Source organism: Aotus nancymaae, unplaced genomic scaffold (assembly GCF_030222135.1).
Source record: "Aotus nancymaae isolate 86718 unplaced genomic scaffold, 86718_ANA_hifiasm-v0.15.2.pri h1tg000011l, whole genome shotgun sequence".
Taxonomy (NCBI): Eukaryota; Metazoa; Chordata; class Mammalia; order Primates; family Aotidae; genus Aotus; species Aotus nancymaae.
Genome location: NW_026988422.1, coordinates 42072339 through 42093035, shown reverse-complemented (window position 1 = coordinate 42093035; position 20697 = coordinate 42072339). Strand labels below are relative to the sequence as shown.

At 42.5% G+C, this 20697-nt stretch overlaps 1 protein-coding gene across 2 annotated transcripts in view; it reads left to right on the top strand.

Moving 5' to 3' along the window:
- The first annotated feature begins 743 nt into the window (after positions 1–743).
- EXD1 (exonuclease 3'-5' domain containing 1) overlaps positions 744–20697 on the top strand; it is a 35359-nt gene continuing 15405 nt past the window's right edge. The window contains exons 1-6 of one of the 2 annotated variants that reach the window (XM_012462459.2): positions 744–910; positions 6451–6519; positions 10623–10680; positions 11310–11437; positions 14066–14124; positions 20325–20411. In XM_012462459.2, the coding sequence (XP_012317882.1) occupies positions 778–910; positions 6451–6519; positions 10623–10680; positions 11310–11437; positions 14066–14124; positions 20325–20411 (534 nt within the window). In that variant the 5' untranslated portion in view covers positions 744–777. Of the gene's footprint in view, positions 911–6450; positions 6520–10622; positions 10681–11304; positions 11438–14065; positions 14125–20324; positions 20412–20697 lie in introns of those variants that run through there. The other variant, XM_012462461.2, reaches the window with a different exon arrangement.

Below are 20697 nucleotides of genomic sequence, written 5' to 3'. Positions count from 1 at the left end.
TGGGACTACAGGCGCACACCACCATGCCCAGCTAATTTTTGTATTTTTAGTAGAGACGGGGTTTCACCATGTTGACCAGGATGGTCTCAATCTCTTGACCTCGTGATCCACCCGCCTCGGCCTCCCAAAGTGCTGGGATTATAGGCGTGAGCCACCGCGCCCGGCCTTTCTGCTTCTTTCTTTTAGCTAAGGAAGGAAAGATGATATCATGTCACCCAGGCTGTAGTGCAGTGGCATGATCTCAGCTCACTGCAATCTCCACCTCCTTCCTGGATTTAAGCAATTCTCCTGCCTCAGCCTCCTGAGTAGCTGGGACTACAGGCGTGTGCCACCATGCACATCTAATTTTTTTGTATTTGTAGTAGAGACGGGGTTTCACCATGTTGGCCAGGATGGTCTCGATCTCCTGACTTCGTGATCTGCCTGCCTCAGCCTCCCAAAGTGCTGGGATTACAGGTGTGAGCCACTGTGCCCAGCCCTATCATGCCCATTTTTTAAAACAAAGAAGCCAAGCCTATCTTGCCCAATTTCTTATGGTTTTCAGTTTCCTATATATGAGAGTTGGTGCTTGCAATGATCCTTTTCTCATCATTCCAAAAAGATGAATAGAACTGAATTATTCAGATTTTATTCTTCTTTTCCATTACAGATATGAGAAAAGGAAAATAACTTTGCTCCCCTAAAAATATTTTAAAATTCATAGATCTCTTTATTAATTTTCAAGTGTTTGGATGCTTAAAGAAGGTAATTTGAAGACGGCTTTTGGAATCAATTAGCATGGATCCCAGCAGTGACTATCATTTCCTCAACCAGATCTTGTGGAGAAGGGTGAAACTCACGTTGGTCTGTGGCATCTTCGAGGGTGTGCTTCAGCATGTTGACCCTAACAAGATTGTTGTCCTGAAGAAAGGTCTTGTTCTATTTCTCATAATGTTCTGCCTTTGAAGAGATTAATGATTGAGTTTCAGTGATAGGTTTGGGCTCCATTAGCAATTGGGAGGGTGGCATTATTCCTATTTTAGGGAAGGTGTGGGAGGAAGGTTAGAATACTGTTTTTCCCAAACAGAATAATGTGACTGTATATGCTGGTTTGTCTCTACTTCTATACTTTTGACATGATAGCGGGAATTTTCAATATAAAAAGTTTTTTTAATTAAAAAAACATTTTTTTTTAATTTGTTTTTTGTTGTTGAGATAGAGTCTTGCTCTGTCGCCCCATCTGAAGTGCAGTGGCATGATCTTGGCTCACCGCAACCTCCACCTCCTGGGTTCAAGCAATTCTCCTGCTTCAGCCTCCCAAGTAGCTGGGATTACAGGTGTATGCCACCACACCTGGCTAATTTTTGTATTTTTCATAGAGACAGGGTTTCACCATGTTGGGCAGGCTGGTCTCAAACTCCTGATCTCAGGTAATCTCTTTACTTCAGCCTCCCAAAGTGCTGGGATTATAGGCATGAGACACCACGCCTAGCCCCCACCTTTTTTTTTTTTTTCTGAGATGGACACTTGCTCTTGTCACCCGGGCTGGAGTGCAGTGGTGCTATCTTGGCTCACTGAAACCTCCGTCTCCGAGGTTCAAGCAGTTCTCCTGTCTCAGCCTTCCAAGTAGCTGTGACTACAGGTGCCTACCACCACGCCTGGCTAATATTTGTATTTTTAGTAGAGACAGGGTTTCACTGTGTTAGCCAGGCTGGTCTCAAACTCAGGACCTAAGGTGATCCGCCCACCTCAGCCTCCCAACGTGCTGGGATTACAGATGTAAGCCACTGTGCCCGACCCTTTAATTTCTTTCCATATGCATTTTGAAATTAAAAATAACCACCACATTAGTTAGAATTGCTTTTGACTTCAGCAGATGAGTTCACACAGTAAGAGGTTAATTTTTCTCATACAAAAAGTACAGAGGTAGGCAGCTGAAGAATAGTGCAATGGCTGAAAGACACCAACAGAGACCAGGTGCCTTTTGCACCTGCTCTGCCACGTCAGTGATCATCTCTTATCCTCATGGTCACCAGTAGAGTCTCTACACCTCCCAGCTTCAATTCCTGTTTATCATAAAGGATAAAGCTCAAGAACAGGCAAATGCAAGAGATACATAGGGCAATCTTGTTTTTTTTTTTTTTTTTTTTAAGACAAAGTCAGGCTCTGCTACCCAGGCTGGATTGCAATGGCATGTGATCACAGCTCATTGCAGCCTCAACTACCCAGGGTTAAGTGATCCTCCCACCTCAGCCTCCTGAGTAGCTGGGACTACACTTATACAACACCTCACCTGGCTAATTTTTTTAATCTTTATTTTTTGTAGAGACAGGATCTCCCTGTGTTGCTCAGGCTGGTCTTAAACTTCTGGGCTTAAGTGATTCTCCATGGCCTCCAAAATGCTAGTTTTATGTTAATATTTTTTTCTGATTTAATGTTTCATTTTTTTATGGGGGAAGGGAGATGGAATTTCCATGTCCTCTTTGGTTGTGCCACCCTCCCAGTACCTCCATGTCTGAAATCTGGAAGCTTCAATATATAGAGTTTCCTGGTATCATAAGTTTCGGATTCATCATGGAAACATGTATAAATTGCATTTGATAGGTTAATGTTATTAAGCCATATTTCAAGTTAAAATAGACTTTTATGGGCTAGGATGGGATTGTAACAGGTTTCTGCAACATTAATTCATTTAGTAATCATGTATTGATTGTTTTGTGTCTCAGGAACTCTGCTTGGTACCAGGGACACATATAGAAAGAATGTGGTCCCTGTTCTCAAAAAACTTAGTCAAGACTATAATCCCAGCTATCTCGGAGGGTAAGGCAGAATTGCTTGAGGCCAGGAGTTTAATACAAGCCTGGGCAACATAGCAAAACCACATCTGTAAAAAAAAAAAATTTGGGGGCCGGGCGCAGTGGCTCACGCCTGTAATCCCAGCACTTTGGGAGGCCGAGGCAGGTGGATCACAAGGTCAAGAGATCGAGACCATCCTGGTCAACATGGTGAAACCCCGTCTCTACTAAAAATACAAAAAATTAGCTGGGCATGGTGGTGTGTGTCTGTAATCCCAGCTACTCAGGAGGCTGAGGCAGGAGAATTGCCTGAACCCAGGAGGCGGAGGTTGCGGTGAGCCGAGATCGCCCCATTGCACTCCAGCCTGGGTAACGAGAGCGAAACTCCGTCTCAAAAAAAAAAAAAATTTTTTTTTTAATTAATTTTTTTTCTTTTTTTAAAAATTGAGATGGAAGCAGGACACGGTGGCTTACACCTGTAATCCCAGCACTTTGGGAGGCTGAGGCGGGTGGATCACCTGAGGTCGGGAGTTCGAGACCAGCCTGACCAACATGGAGAAACCCCATCTCTACTGAAAATAAATAAATAAATAAAAATTTTTAAAAAATTAGCCAGGCATGGTGGCACATGCCTGTAATCCCAGCTGCTCAGAAGACTGAGGCAGGAGAATCACTTGAACCCGGGAGGCAGACATTGCAGTGGGCCGAGATCATGCCATTGCACTCCAGCCTGGGCAACAACAGCAAAACTCCATCTCAAAAAAAAAAAAAAAAAAAAAAATTGAGATGGAGATTGAGTCTCACTATGTTGCCCAGGATTGTCTCCAGCTCCTGGGCTCAAGTGATCCTCCCATCTCAGCCTCCCGAAGTTCTGGGATTATAGGCATGAGCCATCACACCCAGCCCCCAACAAAAAAAATGTTTTTTGACAGAGTCTCACTCTGTCACTCAGGCTGGAGTGTAGTGACACTATCATGGCTCATTGCAACCTTGACCTCCTGGGCTCAAGTGATTCTCCTGCTTCAACCTCCTAAATACCTGGGACTACAGGCATGTGCCACCAAGCCGAGTAAATTTTTTCAATTTTTTGTAGAGATAGGGTCTCCCTGTGTTGCTCAGGAGGGTCTTGAACTCCTGGGCTCAACCAGTTCTCCCACTCAGCCTCCAAAGTGCTGTGATTAGAAGTGTGAGCCACCACATCCAGCATAAAAAACAATTTTTAAAAAAATTAGCCAGTCTTGGTGGCTCACACCTGTAGTCCCAGGTATTTGGAGCTGAAGTGGGAGGATCACTTAACCCCAGGAGTTTGAAGCTCCAGTGAGCTATGAGCATGCCACTGCACTCCAGCCTGGGCAACAGAGCAAGACCCCCATCTCTAAAAAAACTTTTTTTTAATTAAAAACTTACTCTAAAAGAAGAAAAAAAAAACTTACTCTAGTAGATAGATAGGTAAACAGGTATAATGGAGTATGAGATCCTCTCTGATAGGAAGATGCAAAGGATGCTATGAAAACACAAAAATTCAGCTAATTTGGATCTAGAAGTGCTTGAATTAGGACAGTGGAGTGATCTTCTAAAGGAGGAATTGGTGTTGGAACTCCATCTGGTTGAGTAGGAGTCAAAAATGGGGAAGGGACCCGGAGTGATGGCTCATGCCTGTAATCCCAGCACTTTGGGAGGAATCTTGGCTCACTGTAACCTCTGCCTCCCAGGTTCAAGGGATTCTTCTGCCTTGGTCTCCTGAGTAGCTGGGATTACAGGCACATGCCACCATACCCAGCTAAGTTTTGTATTTTTTAGTAGAGGCAGAGTTTCGCCATGTTGGCCAGGCTGGTCTCAAACTCTCGACCTCAGGTAATCCACCTGCCTCGGCCTCCCAAAATGCTGGGATTTACAGGCATGAGCCACTGCACCTGGCCCAATTTGAAAATCTTTAGTAAGTCTATTCTTAGTTGAAAATATGAGTGAAGCTGAGAAGAATAGTTCATGCTGGAGAAAAAATGGATGTCAGGACAACTAAGAAGTGGGTATGATCATTCAAAGAGAAGGAAAAAGGATGAGGGACAAAACATTGGGGACCATCAATGTACAAGGGGCAGGCAGAGGTATGGAGACTGGAAGGAGCAAATCAGAAAGCCACTGTAACAGTGGTTGTAAGAAAGTGTATTGCCAGGCAGGGTGGCTCATACCTGTAATCCTACAACTTTTGAGGGGCTGAAGTGGGAGGATGGCCTGAGCCCAGGAGTTTGAGACCAGCCTGGGCAACATAGTGAGACCCAATCTCTACCAAAAAAAAAGAAAAATAGCCAGGCATGGTGGCACATGCCTGTAGTCCCATCTACTCGGAAAGCTAAGGAGAAGGATGACTTAAGCCCAGGTGTTCAAGGCTGCAGTGAGCTAGGATTATGCCACTGCACTCCAGCCTGGGCAACAGAGTAAAACCCTGTGTCAGTTAAAAAAAAAAAAAAAAAGACATATTAAAATCACTGAGTCCTGAATTTGACTCCTGACTGTTTTTTGCTAGCAGTGGTACCTTGAGCTAGTTATTCAACCTCAGAGCCTCAGAGTCCTCCATAACTGAGATAATGAAATTCTTATTATGTTACTAGAAAACTGAGTATAGAGAAATAGCATGATGCCAGCCAGGCACAGTGGCTCACACCTGTAATCCCAGTACTTTGGGCTGAGGCGGGTGGATCACGAGGTCAGGGGTTCGAGACCAGCCTGACCAACATGGTGAAACCCTATCTCTCTATAAAAAATAATAATAATAATAAATAAATAAGAGAACAAAAGGAAATAGCATGATGCCTGGCTCAGTGGGTGCTCAATATGGTAGCTCTAGATAATTAATAGGAAAAGAATCACAGTGTCTTACAACTAAAGAAGAAAGAAGGTTCCGCTCGCACTGTCGCTCACACCTATAATCCCAGCACTTTGAGAGGCTGAGGTGGGAGGATCACTTGAGGCCAGGAGTTAAAAAGAAAATAGAGAACAGGATTGTCAAAGGTTGCAGGAAAGTCAAGGAAGATAAGATTGCAAAACATTTTTTTGGATTTGACAAATAAGTAGTTGGTGATCTTTGACCCTGGTAAGAATATATTCAGTGTAACAGTGAGGGTGGAACTCAATTATTTGAATTGCTGAGAGGTGTGAAAAAAGACAGCTGCTATGAATACTTCCATCTAGGAAAACGACAGCACATTGTAGAGATGGTGCCTAACCTTCTAACTTGCTGATCTACTCATAGGAGAGCCAGGATTTGGATCATTGTCCTTGATGATACTTTTGAGTGTGTAGCATGACATGAAGCAGGTGTGGACACTAGAAGTTGTGGGCTGCCTTAAATTTTTTTTTCTGGAGTTAAGTGGAGTAAAATTAAATAAAAAGTCAAAGGCCTTAGAATATTCTCAGGAGAATTTTAAATTCTGTATACTATCCTTTTTGGTTTCTCCTGAAACATAACGGGGTTTCCCTTGTTTTTTATACTATTTGTTTAAAGGCTTGTTTTTATACTACTTGTTTATTATTGACTCTTCATTCCTTGGGAAAAATAGTTTAGAGATTTTTTTTAAATAAAACTCAGACTTGGGAAATTTTGAGAGGCATCATATTTTCATGGAGTTTTAGGAAACTATTATTTGTTATTAACTGAATGAACTGTTTTCTCTAACAGTGAAGAATGTGGAGACAGGTCGGAGCGTCCCAGGAGTGAAGATGTTTTTTGGGCATGAGATTGTGAATGGTGAGACCCCCATGTTCCTTGAATGCTAGTACTGAGATTTCCAGCAGTAGTAAACTTGAGATTTCCAGCCTCATTCCAATATTTGAAATGAAATAGGGTATTGTCTTGCCTTTAATGTTTCACTTATGAATTCTTAAAGTTGGTATTTGAGAATTGACCCTTTTCTTACTGTTTCTGTGGGTACCCTGTGAGTAGAATAGTCTTACTGAATTATAATCATTTTGGTTTTACAATGTCAGGTCTGTTGGTGCTTATCACTAGTGACTTGGGCCAGCAGGCAGTTAGGAATGTGAACAGGAAGGGATTGTCTTGCTAAGCAAGCTATTTAAAATGCTACCGTTTTACAGTCCGTTCACAATTCCTCATCCAAAACCTTGGAGCCAGATGTCTCAGAATCAAGAATTGTTCTGGACTTCTGGAAAATGTAACAGCATATATAATATTCATATTACATAACACTTCCACAAAGTCTGGGCAGTACTCTACGGTACTCTATAATACAACACATTTCTCCAGAGAAATGAGTGGACAATCATACTAAGTGGAATAAAATCAGACTATAAATAGCATATCACATCCAGTTCTGCCACCAAAAGTTACAACAAAATTTTGGTTTTCAGAGCTTTTTGGACTTTGGAATGGCAGGAAGCAGCCTTATTCTTTATTTCTGCTAGCACAAACCATTTAGCAAGAGTAGGTACAATTGTCTGAAAGAGTAGGTATAAATGTCTTGCTTTCAAGGACTCAGGAGCTTTCTGCTTCTGCCCTTTAAGGAGGAGTACAGATCAGGAGCTGGGTAGAGGGGGCAGAGGAATGAGAGTTCTGGGACCTCTTAGGGCTGTGTACTTCTCACTTTGGGGCAGATTTGAGGAAAGGAAAGGACTCCTATAAATGAGACTTTACTACTGCTTGAAAGATTGCTTTGCTTTGTGAGAAAACTAGAATTTAGGAGGAAATGAAAATCTCATCAAATTAATGACTGCCAATTCTGAGCCACTTCAGGTAATGTAAGTCTGGTCAGCTACCTAACTATTCTTTCTCATTGAGTATGCTGTCATGAACAGTCTGTCCCTTGAATACTCTTTTATAATGATAGGGATAGTGGTGGTAGTTGGAGATCTTAATTGTATTTTCATTATCAGCCTTTGCAGTGAAACAGAGCTCTGGACTGGAGCAAAGCTAGGCTGTGAATGGGTTTGTAGAGAAAAGTGAAGGAATCACTACTATCATCTCCCCAACTGAGAAGGCTGATGGCTGACCAGCTTTTTGATTTGTACACATGGAATTCATTGCCTCCTAAATTCTTATCCAGGATTTGGCCTTTGTTCATACCTTTTTTTTTTTTTTTTTTTAGATGGAGTCTTGTTCTGTCACTCAGGCTGGAGTGCAGTGGCGTGATCTTGGCTCACTGAAAACCTTGCCTCCAGGTTTCAAGCGATTCTCATGCCTCAGCCTTCTGAGTAGCTGGGATTACAGGCACCCACCACCATGCCTGGCTAACTTGTGTATGTTTGTATGTGTGTGTGTCTGTGTATGTGTGTATGTGTGTGTGTATATATATAAAATTTTGAGACGGATTCTCACTCTTTGGCCCAGGCTAGAATGTAGTGGCACAGTTTTGGCTCACTGCAATCTCCGTCTCCTGGGTTCAAGCAATTCTGCTGCCTCAGCCTCCCCAGGAGCTGGGATTACAGGTGTGTGCCACCATACCACACCCAGCTAATTTTTTTGTATTTTTAGTAGAAACAGGGTTTCACCATGTTGGCCAGATTGGTCTCAAACTCCTGACCTCAAATGATTTGCCCCCTCAGCCTCCAAAGTGCTGGGATTATAGGCATGAGCCACTGCACCCAACCCAATTTTTGTATTTTTTTAGTAGAGACAGGGTTTCTCCATGTTGGCCAGGCTGGTCTTGAGCTCCTGACCTCAGGTGATCTGCCTGCTTCAGCCTCCCAGAGTGCTGGAATTATAGGCTTTGTTCATGATTTTTAAGCTCAAATGATAGTCATTTCTTTCTTTGTTCTGTGCCCAATCAACCATGGACAAGTCTCCCCAAAAAGCACCTTCAATAAGAATTGTTACCAGGCACGGTGGCTCATGCCTGTAATCCCAACACTTTGGGAGGACAAGGCAAGCGGATCACAAGGTCAGGAGATTGAGACCATCCTGGCCAACATTGTGAAACCCCGTCTCTACTAAAATATAAAAATTAGGTGGGGCCGGGCGCGGTGGCTCACGCCTGTAATCCCAGCACTTTGGGAGGCCGAGGCGGGTGGATCACGAGGTCAAGAGATCAAGACCATCCTGGTCAACGTGGTGAAACGCTGTCTCTACTAAAAAATTAAAAAAAATTAGCTGGGCATGGTGGAGCATGCCTGTAATCCCAGCTACTCAGAAGGCTGAGGCAGGAGAATTGCCTGAACCCAGGAGGCGGAGGTTGCAGTGAGCCAAGATCGCGCCATTGCACTCCAGCCTGGGTAACAAGAGTGAAACTTCGTCTCAAAAAAAAATAAATAAATAAAAATAAATAAAAAATTAGGTGGGCGTAGTGGTGTGTGCCTATAATCCTAGCTACTCAGGAGGCTGAGGCAGGAGAATCGCTTGAACCAGGGAGTTGGAGGTTGCAGTGAGCCAAGATTGTGCTATTGCACTCCAGCCTGCCAACACAGCAAGATTCCATCTCAAAAAAAAAAAAGAATTGTCAAGATGAAGGATAATCATGGCTAATCAGCATTTTTTTAGTCAATTTTACCTTTTCTCTGCCCCAGATTCAATACTTCTAGATAGTTCAGAGAAAAGAGACATTTGAAACATAGAGGCTTTTTGCTTGAAAAGTACCTAAATAAGGCTGGGCGCGGTAGGTTACGCCTGTAATCCTAGTACTTTAGGAGGCTGAGATGGGCAGACCACAAGGTCAAGAGATGGAGACCATCCTGGCCAACATGGTGAAGCCCTGTCTCTACTAAAAATAAAAAAATTAGCTGGGTGTGGTGGGGTGCACCTGTAGTCCCAGTTATTCAGGAGACTGAGGCAGGAGAATCACTTGAACCTGGGAGGCGGAGGTTGCAGTGAGCCTAGATTGCGCCACTGCACTCCAGCCTGGAGATAGAGCCCAGGACTCTGTCTCAAAAAAAAAAAACTACCTAAATGTACTTCATTGAATCTAAGATGCCATTAATTATAAGGCACACTATTCCTTTTTGCATTGTAAGAAAGAAAAAGAAGCTGTCAATTAAACTTTCTTGTAATCACATCAAATTTCAGATGTTTATTCTATTTATTTTTTCTTAATACATGTTACATAGGTCTGGGAACCAACAGACTGTTTTCAGGTGTTTAAAATGTGTATCTTAGAATCAACAGAATACATTAGCCAGGCATGGTGGTGCATACCTGTAATCCCAGCTATTTAGGAGGCTGAGGCACAAGAATCGCTTGACCCAGGGAGGCAGAGGTTGCTGTGAGCTCAGATCAGGCCACTGCACTCCAGGCTGGGTGACAGAGTGAGACTCCGTCTCAAAAAAAAAAAAAAGAATCAGTGGAATATAGTATTTCTCTACATTTCCTGCATAATTAGGTTAAAAACAAAAAGATTTCACGATCTCCATGGAATATTTCTCTCATAATTCTTTTGGTAGTTCCATTTAAGCCTTCATTACCTTTCATGTCACTGAACTATTAATGTGCTAGCCTGTGAGAGTGCTAGGGACAGATTTGTGAATAATTTAAGAGAAAACCCTCAAACAGTGTACCATGTGAGAGAAGGTGCATTAAGATTAGGATGAATGGGAAAGAAATGTCTAGAACTAATTTGAATGACCACAAAGCTACCCTAGAAGAAAAAGGGTGAAGGAGATACATAGAAAGGTTCCTAATCCTTCTAAATAACCCAGAAGCTTTGTAGGGATATAATATTGAGAGTCTTTGACACTTTAGTTTCTTCTGTTGTATTTATTGCTGGCCAGTAAAAGCCTCTATAGACTAACATTTCATTTCTGATTATTGTTTGCAGTACATGGTTAAACTGGGGATGTGTGGGTAGCAGAGTAGTTAATTGATTTCAGATTGGAGACTCTGTTGGAAGCCATTTGGTTGTTTTACAGTGGAACTACTAGATGAAGTGGAACAAAGCTCAGTGAGAGAAAATACATCGTCTGTTAGGTAAGATGGAATCATTTTCTTACTTATGATGTTTCCCAAATGTGCACATTAGAGTAGAAAGCCTTAACTGTAATTCACTAGCTGCTTAATTCCTTGGCATGAGGAAATATAAACGAGAAGAAATATATAGGCTGGGCGCAGTGGCTCATGCCTATAATCCCAGTTCTTTGGGAGGCCGAGGTGGGCAGATCATGAGGTCAGGAGTTCGAGGCCAGTCTGGCCAACATAGTGAAACCTCATCCTGACTAAAAATACAAAAAATTAGCTGGATGTGGTAGTGTGCTGAGGCAGGAGAATCGAGTGAATCCAGGAGGTGGAGGTTGCAGTGAGCCCACATCGCACCATTGTATTCCAACCTGGGTGACAGTGTGTGACTCCGTCTCAAAAAAAAAAAAAATATATATATATATATATATATACACACATATATGTGTGTGTGTGTGTGTGTTTTCATCCATGTTAGATAGCACCCTCAAATCAATGTAAGCATTGGATGAATAAGCAGTGGATGAATGGGTCCTCTGGTTAATGAAGGACCACAGCCCTTAATGTTAATGTGTGGCAGAATCTGTGTGTGGCATCAGCAACAAAGAACAAGTCCATCTGGATGTTGTTTCTTGTAAGGATAGTCTAAATGCAGAAAGAACTGGGATGGAGAAAATGAAAATTGAAGTCCTAAATGTATGTGAGTCTGTTTCTCCTGCCCCTGAAGCACCAACTACCTCTCTGCTGAATGACCTCAAGTACAGCCCATCAGGTAAGTACAGCGGCTCTGAATTTTCTAGGCTCTCCTTTTTTTTGAACCAAGTCAGTCAAATTCAACTAGACTCTCTTCACTGTTTAGGGTTGGTGTAACCTCTATAGAATGCTTAGCTGAGCCATTGCTTCTGGGTTCTGAATTAAGATAAAATATTGTGATTCATTTTTTAATTTAATAATTGAGTTCATACTGTGTATGCACTCATTTATTGGGGCACACTCATTTATTGGGGATTCTGAAGTATGGTATCCCTCCCCTTATTGAGCAGCATACAGATGCTAAATAAGATAAATAAATAAAATACATAGTGTAATAGTGCCAAATGCTAAGGAGGAAAAAAATAAAAGAGAAGTAATATGTAGGGAGGGTGGTTTTGCAATTTTAGGGTATCCAGGACAAGTTTTCCTGAAATGATAGTATTTGTGTAAAGATCTGAAGGAGGCGACGGACCAAGCTCTAGGGATATCTTGGGGAAATGTGCTTTAGGCTGGGGAGAAAAAAAAAGCAAATACAAAGTCACTGAGATAGGAACATACCAGAATCTTGAAGGAACAGCAAGGAGATCAGAGCAGCTGGAGCAGGGAGAGAAGCAGTACATGAGATGGAACAGGTGAGTCAAAGAGGAGTTCTTAGAGCCTTGCGGGGACTTAAACTTTTTTTCTGGAGACAGAGTCTCACTCTGTTCCCCAGGCTGGAGTGCTGTGGCTTGATCTTGGCTCATTGCAACCTCCACCTCCCAGGTTCAAGTGATTCTCCTGCCTCAGCCTCCTGAGTAGCTGGGATTACAGGCATGTGTGCCACTATGCCCAGCTAATTTTTAATTATTATTATTATTTTTTGAGACAGAGTCTCATCCCATCCTCCAGGCTGGAGTGCAGTGGGTGGATCTTGGCTCACTGCAACCTCTACCTCCCAGGTTCAAGTGATTCTCCTACCTCAGCCTCCTGGGTAGCTGGGATTATACGTGTGTGCCACCACACCCAGCTAATTTTTTTTTTTTTTTTTTTTTTTGAGACAGAGTCTCGCTGTTTCACCCAGGCTGAAGTTCAGTGGCAGAATCTCAGCTCATTGCAACCCCCACCTCCCAGGTTCAAGCAATTCTCCTGCCTCAGCCTTCCAAGTAGCTGGGACTACAGGTGTCTCTACTAAAAATACAAAAAAAAAATTTTTAAATTTTTTTTTGTATTGTCTCTACTAAAAATACAAAAAAAATAATTTTTAAAATTTTTTTTTTGTATTTTTAGTAGAGACACCTTTTTTGTATTTTTAGTAGAGATGGGGTTTCACCATGTTAGCCAGACAGGTCTCAAACTCCTGATCTAGTGATCTATCCATCTTGGCCTCTCAAAGTGCTGGGTTTACAGGCATGAGCCACCATGCCCAACTGGGAGTTAAATTTTTACTCTGAAGTGAGACGAGGAACCCTTGGAGGTTTTTTGTTTGTTTGTTTTTTATTAAAAACAAAGCAGGCTGGGGTCTCATGCCTGTAATCCTGGCACTTTGGGAGGCCAAGGCTGCTGGATCATGAGGTCAAGTGATTGAGATCATCCTGGCCAACATGGTGAAACCCCATCTCTACTAAAAATATAAAAATTAGCCGGGCATGGTGGCGTATGCCTATAATCTTAGCTGCTTGGGAGGCTGAGGCAGGAGAATCGCTTGAACCCAGGAGGTGGAGTTTGCAGTGAGCTGAGATTGTGCTACTGCACTCTAGCCTGGCGACACAGCAAGACTCTGTCTCAAGAAAAAAAACAACAAGGCCAGGCACAAGTGCTTACGCCTGTAATTCTAGCACTTAGGGAGGCCAAGGTGGGAGGATTGTTTGAGGCCAGGAGTTCAAGACCAGCCTGGGCAACATATGGGATCCTATCTCTATAAAAAAATAATAATAAAATAAGGCTGGGCATGGTGGCTTATGCCTGTAATCCCAGCACTTCAGGGGGCTAAGGTGGGTGCATTGTACAGATTGCCTGAGCCTAGGAGTTCACGTCCTGCCTGGGCAACATGGTGAAACATCATCTCAATTTAAAGAAAATATTAAAAAATTTTGGCCAGGTGCGGTGGCTCATACCTGTAATTCCAGCACTTTGGGAGGCTGAGTCAGGCACATCATCTGAGGTCAGGAGTTCGACACCAGCCTGGGTAACATAGTGAAACCCTGTCTCTACTAAAAACACAAAAATTAGCTGGGTGTGGTAGCAGGCCCCTGTAATCCCAGCTACTTAGGAGGCTAAGATGGGAGAATCGCTTGAACTCAGGAGGTAGAGGTTGCAGTGAGCAGAGATTGCACCATTGCACTCCAGCCTGGGTGACAAGAGGGAAACTCCATCTCATAGTGTATTCTTTGAAGTATTCAAGATATAAACCTATAAGGAGAGAAACATTACTGGATTATCACAGGACATATAAACAGTTCAATTGGTGGGACTTTTGTTTACTCTCATTTGACAAAGAAGATGTTAATTAGTGTTCACTGTGTAATGGGCTAATGCAGGTGATAATGAAATAACGTTAGACATTTGAGTTGCAATAGAGTAGGAATATATGAGTATGGCCAAAATTAGTGGGAGAGCTATTCTGTTGCTGAGGAATAGAAATAGATCTAATGCCACCTTTGTCCTGTAGAGGAAGAGGAGGTGACATACACAGTCATTGATCAGTTCCAGCAGAAGTTTGGTGCTGCAGTAAGTATTGTCTTCAATCATTACTAGTATTACCTGTATGTAGGTATCATGTCTGTGTCTCATACATTTCTTTATCATAAGATTTTTTGCTCTCCCATGGATGCCTTAAAAAATTTTTGTTATTTTTTTTCTATTCAAGAAAATATTTGGTGGCTGCTATATGCCAGGCACTGTTCTGAGATCTGGAGTAAACAATAATCAAGAAAATACAAAGTTCCAGCCCTCAAGGAGCTTATATTCTAATGCAAGACAATAAACAATTTATTATATTTTAGGTGGCAGTAAGTTTTGGGAATAAAAATAAAGCATGGTGAGGGTTGGGAAGGGGGAAAAAAAAGAAAGCATGGTATGGGGACTAGAGTGACAAAGAGGTCCTAATTTATGTGGGATAGGCAGAGAAAACATATCTGAGGAAGTGACATTAGAATAAAGACTTGTGTAAGTAAGGGAGCCAGGTAGATATCAAAGTGAAGAACTTAAAAGTGGAATTAGCAAGTGCAAAGGCCCTGAGGCTGAAATATTCCTGACTTGTGTGGAAGAACAGCAGGGAGGTCAGTGTGACAGGACCACAGTGAAGAAGAATGGTAGGAGATGGAAGGGGGTAGGAGGCAGTTCATTTAAGACTTTCTAGACATTGTAAAGACTTTGAGTTTGACTTGAGTGACATGGAAAGCCATTGGCAGTTTCAGAGAAGAGTCAGAATTTTTTTTTTTTTTTTTTTTGAGACAGAGTTTCGATCTTGTTGCCCAGGCTGGAGTGCAATGGTACGATCTCAGCTCACTACAACCTCTGCCTCCTGGGTTTAAGTGATTCTCTTGCCTCAGCCTCCCAAGTAGGTGGGATTACAGGCATGTGCCACCATGCCTAGCTAATTTTGTGTTTTTAGTAGAGACGCGTTTTTACCATGTTAGTCAGGCTGGTCTCGAACTCCCGACCTCAGAGGATCTGCCTGCCTCGGCCTCCCAAAGTGCTGGGATTTCAGGTGTGAGCCACCGCGTCCAGTCTGACTTACATTTTAAAAGTGTCACGTAGGATACTGTACTTAGGCAATTACTCTATTAATCATGTATTAATTTGAGAAATGGCAGCAAGTATCCTGTAGTGTGGTTCACAGATGGGCTTCAGGAAGGTCATTGAGCTTTCTGTATAGATGCAAACTTATGTTTGTGTGTACATGGATGCATCTTTTTTTTCTTTATCATTGACTTGACCTTTTTTTTTTTAAATGGAGTCCCACCGTGTGACCCAGGCAGGAGTTTGGTAGGCCAGTCTTGGCTCACCACAACCTCTGCCTCCTGGATTCGAGTGATTCTCTTGCCTCAGCCTCCCAAGTAGTTGGGATTACTAGGTGCGCACCACCACCCAGCTAATTTTTGTATTTTTAGTAGTAGAAATGGGGTTTCACCATGTTGGCCAGGCTGGTCTCAAACTCCTCAGCGCAGGTGACCCGCCTGTCTCGGCCTCCCAAAGTGCTGGGATTACAGGCGTGAACCACTGTGCCTGGCCCATGGATGGATTTTTAAAAGGAGAGTTAGCTATCAACAGGTTATTTTTTAACTAAGTCTGAACTGAACAGAAAATTTTTTTTAAAAATTATTTGAAATTTTAAAATAAATTTTAAAAAATTATTTGAAAACAAAAAGTTTTATAAAAAATTATTGAGATATCCATATGCCATACAATTTATTTAGTTAAACAAACAGTTTGTTTGTTTTTAGTATATTCACAGAGTTGTATGGAAAACAGCATAATACATTTTAGAATATTTTCAATACGCCAGAAAGAAACCCCACACCCCTTATTCATCACTCCTCAGCCCCTGGCAACCACTAAAACAGCCTGGCCATTATGGTGAAACCCCGTCTCTACTAAAAATACAAACATTAGCCAGGTGTAGTGATGGGTACCTGTGGTTGCAGCTACTGGGAAGGCTGAGCCAGAAGGTGGAGGTTATAGTGAGCCGAGATCATGCCACCGTACTCCAGCCCAGAAGACAGAGCAAAGCTCTGTCTCAAAATAAATAAAATAAAATAAAGTAAAATAGTAGTTTTTTTGACAGGCTTTATTTACTTAGCATAATGTTTTCAAGGTTCATCCATATTGTAGCTTCTATCAGTATTTCACTTCTTTTTTCACCACCTTGGCCAGGCTGGTCTTTAACTCTTGATCTTGTGATTCACCCACCTCAGCCTCCCAAAGTGCTGGGATTATAGGTGTGAGTCACTGCGCCTGGACTTCACTTCTTTTTATTGCCAAATAATATTTCATATACATTAAAAAAATTTTTTTTTTGAGACAGGGTCTTTCTCTGTCACCCAGGCTGGAATGCAGTGACAGAATCACAGTTCACTATAGCCTGGACCTCCTAGGCTCAAGCAGTCCTCCCACCTTAGCCTCTCAGGTGGTTGGAACTATAGGCATGTGCCACAACACCTAGCTAATTTTTAAATATTTTTTGTAGAGACAATGTCTAGTTATGTTGCCAAGACTGGCCTCAAACTACTGGGCTCGAGCAATCCACTTGCCTCAGCTTCCCAAAGTGCTGGGATTACAGGCGTGAGTCACCACAACCAGCCACCAAATAATATTCCATTGTATGGATATACTACATTTTATTTATCCATTCATCATTTGATGGACATTTGGGTTGTTTCTACTTTTTGGCTATTGTGAATAATGCTACTATAAACATTCATGGACAAGTTTTTGTCTTGATGTTTTTATTTCTTTTGGATAGTTACCTAGGAGTGAAATTGCTAGATCATTTGGTAATTCTGTGTTTAACTTTTTTGAGGAATGACCAGACTTTGTTTCCAAAGCTGCTGCACCATTTTACATTTCTACCAGAAGTCTGTGAGGGTTCTAATTTCTTCACATCCTTGCCAACACTTATCTGTAATTTTGATTATAGCCATCCTAGTGGGTATGAAGTGGTATCTTATTGTGGTTTTGATTTGCATTTCTCTGATGGCTAATGATGTTGAACATTTCTATGAGCTTACTAGTCATTTGTATAACTTCTTTGGAGAAATATCTATTTAGATCCTTTGCCTTTTGAGACAGTCTCACTTTGTAGCCCAGGCTGGAGTGTAGTGGCACGATCTCGGCTCGCTGCAACCTCCGCCTCCTAGGATCTTAAGCTATCCTCCCACCTCAGCCTTCTGAGTAACTGGGACTACAGGGATGTACCACCATGCCCAACTCATTTTTTTTTTTTTAAGAGATGAGGTCTTGCTGTGTTCCCCAAGCTGGTCTTGAACTCCTGGACTCAAGCAATCTGTCTTCCTTGGCCTCCTGAAGTACTGGGATTACAGGCGTGAGCCACCACGCCCAGCTTTAATTTTTGTATTTCGTGTAGAGACAGTCTCTCACTATGTTGCCCAGGCTGGTCTCTAACTCCTAGGCTCAAGCAATCTGTCCTCCTCAGCCTTCCTCAGTGCTGGGATTACAGGCATGAGCCACTGTGCCCAAACCTTTTCCTATTTTTTAATTGAGTTGTAATAATTATTTTTATCATTGAGCTGTAAGAATTATATATGTATAAGCAGATTATTTAAAGGGACCATGACAACAATAAGAAAAAAATGAGGATAAGAACTTATGGCCAGCCGGGCGCGGTGGCTCATGCCTGTAATCCCAGCACTTTGGGAGGCTGAGGCGGGTGGATCACGAGGTCAAGAGATCGAGACCATCCTGGTCAACATGGTGAAACCCCGTCTCTACTAAAAATACAAAAAATTAGCTGGACATGGTGGCACGTGCCTGTAATCCCAGCTACTCAGGAGGCTGAGGCAGGAGAATTGCCTGAACCCAGGAGGCGGAGGTTGCAGTGAGCCGAGATCGCGCCATTGCACTCCAGCCTGGGTAACAAGAGCGAAACTCCGTCTCAAAAAAAAAAAAAGAACTTGTGGCCAGACATGGTGGCTCACTCCTGTAATACCAGCACTTTTGGAGGCCAAGGCAGGCAGATCACTGGAGCCCAGGAGTTAGAGACCAGCCTGGGCAACAAGGCAAAACCCTACCTCTACAGAAAAATACAAAAAATTGGCTGGGCATGGTGGCACATGTCTGTAATTCCAGCTACCCAGGAGGGTGAGGTGAGAGGATCAGCTGAGCCTGGGAGGTCAAGGCTGCAGGAAGCTAAAATAGGAGGATAGCTTGAGCCCAGGAGTTCCATGCTGCATTGAGCTGTGATCTGCACTCCAGCCTGGGGGACAGCATGAGACTGTCTCAAAAACAAAACAAAACAAAAAAAAAAAGCTTTTGCTCTGGAAGTTGGAAGAGGTAATTAGGAGTTCTCATCAATAGAAAATTCAGCTTTTGTTGCCCTTTCTGCAGCCATCTTTTGTTGATTGGGAATGAAGCTGAAATTCAGTCCTATTTTCTCATCATTGATGAGAGATACTTAGAATGTAGAACACTTTATGCTCTCTAAAGGGAGATATTGTGCCAGTGTAAATTACTGTGCCTTTCTGTTCTTGAATAATTTACCTACCTATAAAATGGGGAGAATCTTGTGTCATGCAAATATTTTTATGAATTATGGATTAAGGATTTTAGAATTCTATAATGAAATAGGCTAAGATTATAGATAATCAAAGGACAAGAGTGTGTACCTGGGGTACCACTATTTCAGTTTTTTTGTGTTTGTTTGTTTTTGACAGAGTTTCACTCTCTCATCCAGGCTGAAGTGCATCATCATGGCTCACCGCAGCCTCAGCCTCCCAGGCTCAAGTGACCTTCCCACTTTAGCCTCCAGAGTAGCTGGGGCTACACTTCAGGTGTGCACCACCATGCCTGAATAATTTTTTGTATTTTTTATAGAGACACTGTGTTGCTCAGGCTGGCCTCAAACCCTTGGGCTCAAGCGATCCTCCTGCCTCAGCCTCCCAAAGTGCTGGAATTACAGGGGTGAGCCACTGCACCTGGCCACTATTTTAGTTTTGAGTAATTCAGTGAATCTGAGGCTTTAAGGCATCTGAAGAGTCCTTGTTTCTGTCTTTCTGAGCAGTGGATACTCTGAGACTTAGCCACCACATATATTCCTTTCAGAATTGCCCTGTGTTACAGCATGCCATAGTTTGCATGAGGAATCTTGTCTTAAAGATTATAATTCAGGGCCGGGCGTAATGGCTCATGCCTGTAATTCCAGCTCTTTGGGACTTCGAGATGAGTGGATCACTTGTGATCAGGAGTTCAAGACCAGCCTGACCAACATAGTGAAACCCCTTCTCTATTAAAAATACAAAATTAGCTGGGCATGGTGGTACACACCTATAATCCCAGCTACTTGGGAGGTTGAGTCAGGACAATCACTTGAACCCCAGAGTTGGAGGTTGTAGTGAGCCAAGATCATACCATTGCACTCTAGCCTGGGCAACAAGAGTGAAACTCCACCTCAATTAAAAAAAAAAAAAAAAAAACAGATTATGATTCTTTCTCTGTCTCATCAGTAGTAACAAAAGGTGTCTGAGTTTTCAACTTTTATTGTTATTTGGTATATGAGCGATTTATTTTCCAGCTGTGGAACACTTTTCCTAAAACTAAAATGAGAATCAGAAGTGTTGAGTGCTGATATATGTGTGTATGTGAAGCAGACGGTGTTGGCCAGGTGCAGTGGCTCACGCCTATAATCCCAGCACTTTGAGAGGCTGAGACGGGTGGATCACGAGGTCAAGAGATCGAGACCATCCTGGTCAACATGGTGAAACCCTGTCTCTGCTAAAAATACAAAAATTAGGGGCCGGGTGCGGTGGCTCACGCCTGTAATCCCAGCACTTTGGGAGGCTGAGGCGGGTGGATCACAAGGTCAAGAGATCAAGACCATCCTGGTCAACATGGTGAAACTCCGTCTCTACTAAAAATACAAAAAATTAGCTGGGCATGGTGGCGCACGCCTGTAGTCCCAGCTACTCGGGAGGCTGAGGCAGCAGAATTGGTTGAACCCAGGAGATGGAGGTTGTGGTGAGCTGAGATCGCACCATTGCACTCCAGCCTGGGTAACAAGAGCAAAACTCTGTCTCAAAAAAAAAAAAAGAAAAAAAAAGAAACAGACTGTGTTTTGTATTAATCAAATTTTGTAAGTTTAACAAAGATTATGCACTTTGTTTACTGTAGCCATTGTAATTGTGCCAATCATGATGTTATCATGCCAACATTTATTCCCTGAAATGTTTTTCTTTCCTTCTTTTTCTTACCAGATGCTCCACATCAAGAAGCAGAGTGTCCTGAGCGTGGCAGCAGAAGGAGTGAATGTGTGTCGCCATGGGAAACTGTGCTGGCTGCAGGTAAAAGACTTCTGAAAACTTTTTATTTTGAAGTAATTATAGAGCCACTGGTAGATTTTTTTTCTTTCTTTTTGAACATTATATGTTAGAGATAGGGTCTCACTCTGTCACCCAGGCCACAGTGCAGATCATAGTTCACTGAAGCATTGAACTTCTGGACTCATGCTGTCTATCCTCTCACTTCAGCCTCCTGAGTAGCTGGGACTACAGATGAGTGTCACCACACTGAGCTTTGTTTTTCTGAGATGGGCTCTTGCTGTGTTACCCAGGCTGATCTCAAACTCCT